Source organism: Perca fluviatilis, chromosome 5 (assembly GCF_010015445.1).
Source record: "Perca fluviatilis chromosome 5, GENO_Pfluv_1.0, whole genome shotgun sequence".
Classification (NCBI taxonomy): domain Eukaryota; kingdom Metazoa; phylum Chordata; class Actinopteri; order Perciformes; family Percidae; genus Perca; species Perca fluviatilis.
In genome coordinates, this window is record NC_053116.1 from 22,860,312 (window position 1) to 22,866,606 (window position 6,295).

Genomic DNA, 6,295 nt, shown 5'->3' on the forward strand with positions numbered 1-6,295 from the left:
ACTCTATAATGTATGTAAGTATGTTTTCAGGTGTCAGAAGAAATACAGCACATACAATGTGACATATTGAGCTCTCTTTGTCCCCGACAGGAGCAATGCTAATTCTTGGCGGTCTAATGCTGAATCTGGTGGCCACTGGGATGCTTCTGCGACCCATCAACGTGAAGTCTCCTGTGTCAAACCCTACCTCTCCTCCCATTCAAAAGAGCCCTGCTGTTTCCCTCAAGAGCTCCTCAGAGAAGGAATGCACTAAGAGCTGCTTGAATGGCTCCTCTCACTTATCCAATGGCATCTCCAAAGCAGACTCATTTCCATCCCCTCCTCCTGCCCCTCATGGGGATACTGAGAACCTGGGGGGCCAGTTTGCTCAGGGACTCCAGGACCAGTCAGTGAACCCTGAATTGACCAGGCTGGTCCTTAATGGTGTGAATGGCCATGAGCCCCACCATGACTTGGGTCAGTGTAAACCCACAACTCCAGATAGCTCAGCGGAGCTCAATGGCAGCATGAATGGGTCCACCATTGTTGGATTTCCCTCACATGCCAGCACGCCGAGTGAGGTGACCGTCATAAAAGCCAAAGTACTGGATTTCTCTCTGCTAAAGGACCCATTCTTTTGTATCTATACTTGGTCCTTAGTCTTCAGCCAGTTGGCCTACTTCATCCCCTATTTCCATCTGTCTGCCCGAGCCCGAACCCTGGGCATCAATGCCATGGACGCTTCCTTCATCATCTCTGTGGCAGGTGAGGCACACATTGGTCACATTTTTTCCTATCTTTTTGTGATTCACCATTAAGGAATAGTTTGACATTTTTGGAAATACAGTTTCAGCTTGTGGAAACAAGTGTTTCCCAAAATGTGTAGGTATATAGCAGGAATTACAAGGTATACTGTAATTCATATACATATATATTTTGGAAAAAACACTTCTCTCTTAAGTCTCTCTTGGGAATGAGACCCTGTGTCTCAATGAGATTACCTGTATAAATGAAGGTTAACTAAAACAATTGCTTGAAAGTAGAAACTGGTGGATTTAATCAGTGAAACTGTTCTCATTACAAAAGTTGTTGCACAAATTTCCATCTTCTAGATTAGACACCAGTCTACATTTGACTGTCTGAAATGTGGATGAAGCGGACAGTGGATTGCTGCTGTTTGTCTTTGACAGGGATTTCACAGTGACTGTAGAGAGGGAGGTCCAGGTTTCTTTAAGAATGGGTTTAAGAAGCAATGCAAAAAAAGTCCTCAGTCAACTTCTAGGCATTAATTATTTGTGAGCTGCTCAGACTCTGCAGTCTTATGTAATGAATGTGCTTACATAAAAGCTGAACTTTGGCCCACTGGCAAGGGTGGGTGGGTTCAGCATTCTGCTGAACCCACCCCTCTCAAATGGAGGCCACTCCATATAAACAGAAAACAGCATTAACATTTTGGCCACCGACCACATGTGCATGTAATTCTATAAGAGTGCTTGGTCAGGCTTTGTGAATAATTGAAATGCACCAGATGGGGTGGTGCATTTATGAATCACATGCTTCTGTCTGTAATCTACCTTTGTAATATTACCTTTGATGAAATGTGTCTTTTAGATAAGAAAAATCACTTACTTTAGGATGTGATCATGGGAGCGACATTTTTATCACATCTCTTCAGTGTGAAATGAAATCTTGAATTATGCATCAATGCTTTGGCTTTTGAGGGAATGCTTCTCGATTGCCTAAAGGACTGTTTCAGTGTACTGGAAGAAAAAAAAAAGTAATGTATGGTAAGTAGACGGCCTGTGAATACATAGTCTTTCCTTTGTCAGCTTTGGTGTGCAACAGCAGCTGGATACCACCACTGCTGAAGAAAATGGGAAAAATTGAAAACACTATGGCCTGCACAAGAAACACATCTGGAACGAAAAAACATTCATGGATTGATCCAAAACTAGGATTGAGGTTAAATAACACGGCAATATAAAATTACACAGGATACAGTTAAATTAACTGACGACTATTCTTTTTTGGCTCTTAAACCAAATCTCTACATTGTTTCTATGCAGGTGTAACAAAATCCAAGGAGATAGATGTCTGAATTGTATCTGTATGTCTGTAGGGTTACTTTTAAGCTTCACGCCAGTGATCAGTGCCAGGGAGCAGCAAGACTGACAGATTCTTTTGACTTGGACACGTTTGTCCTGTCACATTCTCTGGTCATGTGCACTGTGCACCCACACCACAAAGCCACTATCCCAGTGTCCCGCAGTCCCTCTTTCCCCAACCCAGCACTTGTCATAGAGGCCTATTGGCTTGGCTGAGGGAGGGAGGCCACTATCGTCCGGGTCAGTCTGTTCGGCAACCCTCAGCCACCAACACTGGAGCTAACTGGAGTCGCTAAGCAACAGCTAACTGAGTAAAGTTGTTGGCAGGGTGACAAGAGGGGCTCCAAATTTTGTTCAAGTCCAGTTCTAAAGTGGCTTATACTTTGCAGAGTTGCACTGAGGCAGCAATACATACAAAGGAGTAGGCAAGACAAGCCAACTGCCATGTCAGAGAAGCTGGGAAAACCAACATGCTTTTTATAAACCTTTGCTTTAATCTAGTGACAAAATGTCCCTCTTTGAAGCAAAGGGAATGGCACCTCTCCATGCCTAGCAACCCACCCAATGGTCTGTTAATGCCCAAAGGCATGCGCATACTGTACACCTTCTATACCAGTCAGCACTACGGAACTAATAATGTCCCAATGTTGGCTTAAGGTGCTACTTGGAGAGGCCAAATTTAAACTGCAGTGTACTGAGTTTGAACAGGAACAGCTGCAGGCCTGAACCAACCTGCTGAGGCTAAAACACACAAACAAACTCACAACTCATCTGCATGCAAGCAGGCGACACCCCAGGACACTTTCTTGGGTCGCTAGAGGAGGACACATAAACACAGCACAGCTGCCCCATGTCATCTTTCTAACCTCGCAGGACAGAAACGCTCTAGTGTCTGGTTATGTAAGGAAAGCAGAGGTCTTCGCTGACGAGGCATTTCATTGTTTATTCATGTGAAATTCATTAAAAACCTTAAAGTAAAGATGTAGATGATCACCCTTAATCATCCACATGTTGATTTGTGTAGATTAATGTAACTGTGTTCACAATAATGATAAATCTGCATATTGTGCTTGGTAATACAAACTGTATGCAATATTGTCCATATAAAGCAGAACTTTCATCTGTTTTGAGTTCAAACTGAGTTGAACTCAGTGGCTGCAGCCTGTGCAGTTGTGGTGCAGAGGCTGAGCAAAGGATGGGTAACTCTGATCTGCATAGAACCAGTTTGTTTCATTGATCAATGGCTCAGCTCTACCTGCTTGTAGCTATTCCTGCAGCGGTCAATACACCACTGCAGTTTCCGCACCGCCTATCACATTCCAGTTGACCTCAGCAAAGAACAGCACATATCTGCCCAGTCATCATATCCAACTGGAGCAAACAATCAATCACATGGAATGGAGTGCAAAATGAGTAGTTTGCCTGGGTGTTGTAAGTGTAATACAGATGTTAACAGATAGGATATGTTGCCACCCACTGTTTGGGAAATATTCACGAGGACAGGAACAAATGGGACTTAAAATAGACTTGTCTAGACATCACGCTTGTTATTAATGCAGACCTGTGTAGTTTTGCTGCAGAGCGGCATTCTTCCCTCACATTCTGTATTTGCCCCACCCTAGCACACGCATTCATGCATGCACCCATGCATGCACACACTCATGCACGCACGCACGTATAGATGCACACTTGCATCCCTTCCATGCTTTTTTTTTCATTAAGCATATAATTACTGCATAAGATTTTAGGTAACACTCAGAAGTCCCTGCATGTAACTGGGAGAATGCCTTCATAGTTACCCTAGCTGCCCTCAAACTACAATTTTCAGTGGCGTGGCTGACTTTGACATTTAACTCTTTGTGCGTAAGCATCAGTTCAAAATGCTGTCGGCCTCTGACCACTGTGGTCTGCTGTGGCAGCGTTTGTCCCACCAGGATTATCTCAACACCAAAAGACAAATGTATTTACTGTTTTATGACATCAAGACTCAGGGTCTATAGCCACAGTAATGGCTCTGTGAGGCTGCTCTTAGGCACAACGGTGCTTTGAGCTAAATGCTAACATACCCAAAATGACAATGTTATGTAATGTAATGTAATGTAATGTAATTCATCCTGGGGGAGACATGAATGTGTGTACCAGATTTCATGGTAGTCCCTTCAATAGTTGTCAAGATATTTCACTAAAAAACAGACCTCATGGTGGTTCGAGAGTAAAAGTTAGGGTGTCACAAAAGTTATTAGGACATCTGTGGCTGGGCTGGAGCTGTTTTCTAAATGTTAAATGTGAAGCTTCTTGATTATTGAAGACATTTTTATCTGAAGGTGAAGAAAGCAGCGATGCTCATGTTTTTTGGATTCCATCAAAAACTCCATTACCAAAGAGCAGCTTCCTGTTACCTTAATATTTTATTGAATGCATTCTCCAGTTGGCCTCTTTTCTGTTACTCCTTCCTTAAAGAAACAGTAAGGGATATCTTACTTTATTTTATTTAAGGAGTTCAGGGTACATACATTTTGAAATAAAGACAATTAAAGCCTAAGAAAAAAACTGAAAGTTTCTGTACTGAAATCCCCTTTTCACACCTTATTTCTCACCCTTGGTCTCACCTTCAAGACTCTTCTTCATCTTACAGTTTCACTTTGCCATTCATAAGCCTCGCCTATTCTTCTCCATTGCAGGTATCACAGAGACCATCGCCCAGCTGGCCTCAGGCTGGGTGACAGACAGGAACCTGTTCCATAAATACCACTACCACAAGGCATACCTGATACTCTGTGGCCTGGTCAACCTGCTCTCCCCGATGGCAACCTCCTACATCCTGCTGATGGTTTACGCTGTCTTCTTTGCCATCTTCTGTGGTGGATACATGGCTCTGCTGCTGCCAGTTCTAGTAAGAAGACCAGCCTATCTGAACATATGCATAAGAACATATTAAAATTACTAAGCCATGTAATATGTTACCATTTTCAACATCTTAGTTTAGCATGTTAGCATGATAACATTTGCTGTTTAGCGTTAAACACAAAGTATAGTTGAGGCTGATGGGAATAGTTTGGGAGGTAAAAGTAATTGGATGAATGGAAATGTTTATCTACCAAGTGGTTGTTGAGATATTTTATTGAATAAGTAGTCAGCATTGCCAGACCTATCTCCACAACGCTGTGGAGTAAGGTCTGACTCCTCCACACATACATTCCAGGTTAGGGGAAAAAATGCTCTGGGTTCTTTGCATTTCCTTAAACCATTCACAATTGTCTTGGGCGGCGCTAAGCTCTGGTCATAGAGACAGTGTCTCTGCAAAGTGTTCTCGGGAAGGAACATCTCTTGGTGGAACATTTGCACCGGCAAAAGAAAACACCACATTAGGTTAACTGTTCACACAATACAGTAACGTGAGTGTAAGAGCCATATTTTATTGTTTATAGTTTTTGGTATTTTATTTTCATTGCAATAGTAAAATGTTTTATGACATTTAAAATATGTAGTCCAATATACATTAGAATCCTAATAATGTTATAGAATGTGCTTTGATGTGTTTAGCCCTATTAAAACTCACGCTCCATTAGTCTGTCCTGCTATTGGACAGTTTTGAGTTGGTTTCTCTAAGTGAAGTTAGTGTAGTTTAGGCTCCAATAGAGCAGGATGTGGAGCAACAATTTTTCTGACAGCTGATTGTAGATCGTGGATTTCAGCACAAAGAAAGTTTTGGGATATTCCAGCACTGTATATGGATACCCTTTTTGTTTATCTTCTTTTTTTATCACATCCGTGGAATAAACCGTTTTTTACTTTCTACGAGCCTCGTTCTTTGGATAGCCTTGTATGTTGAAGTTGGACATGGTGATCTACATGAGTCAGAACCCTTTACATTCTGCAAGCAGTGGTGAGGAAGGTTTTTAACAAGTTGCCACTACAGTGAGCTATATAAATTAGCTGGATACATGGTTAAATGTAATTTGCTCTTACCAGTGTATCGCCCTGTGTGTACTTTGTCCACAGCAAATCCCTGGCAATCGGTCCCACAAAGTCTCAGTTAAAAATTAAATGCCATAAACATATTCTTTTTACATTAAATCTTTACAATCATTCTTCGATGGAACCAAGCAGGCCTGCCTTGTTGCACGATCCACATTTTCTTAAAAACTTCCCATTTTCAACTTGTAGCTTGCTAGCTCAAAGTTTGTTGTTGTTTCCCAAAGAGAATGGAG

The 6,295-nt window shown here is 42.0% G+C and overlaps 1 protein-coding gene across 3 annotated transcripts in view; it reads left to right on the forward strand.

Annotated features, from left to right (window-relative positions):
- Window positions 1-6,295, forward strand: part of slc16a4 (solute carrier family 16 member 4) — a 29,278-nt gene that overhangs the window by 12,327 nt on the left and 10,656 nt on the right. For all 3 annotated transcript variants that reach the window (XM_039801832.1, XM_039801830.1, XM_039801831.1), the window contains 2 exons: window positions 91-744; window positions 4,766-4,977. In XM_039801832.1, coding sequence (XP_039657766.1) covers window positions 91-744; window positions 4,766-4,977 — 866 coding nt within the window. The remainder of the gene's footprint in view (window positions 1-90; window positions 745-4,765; window positions 4,978-6,295) is intronic.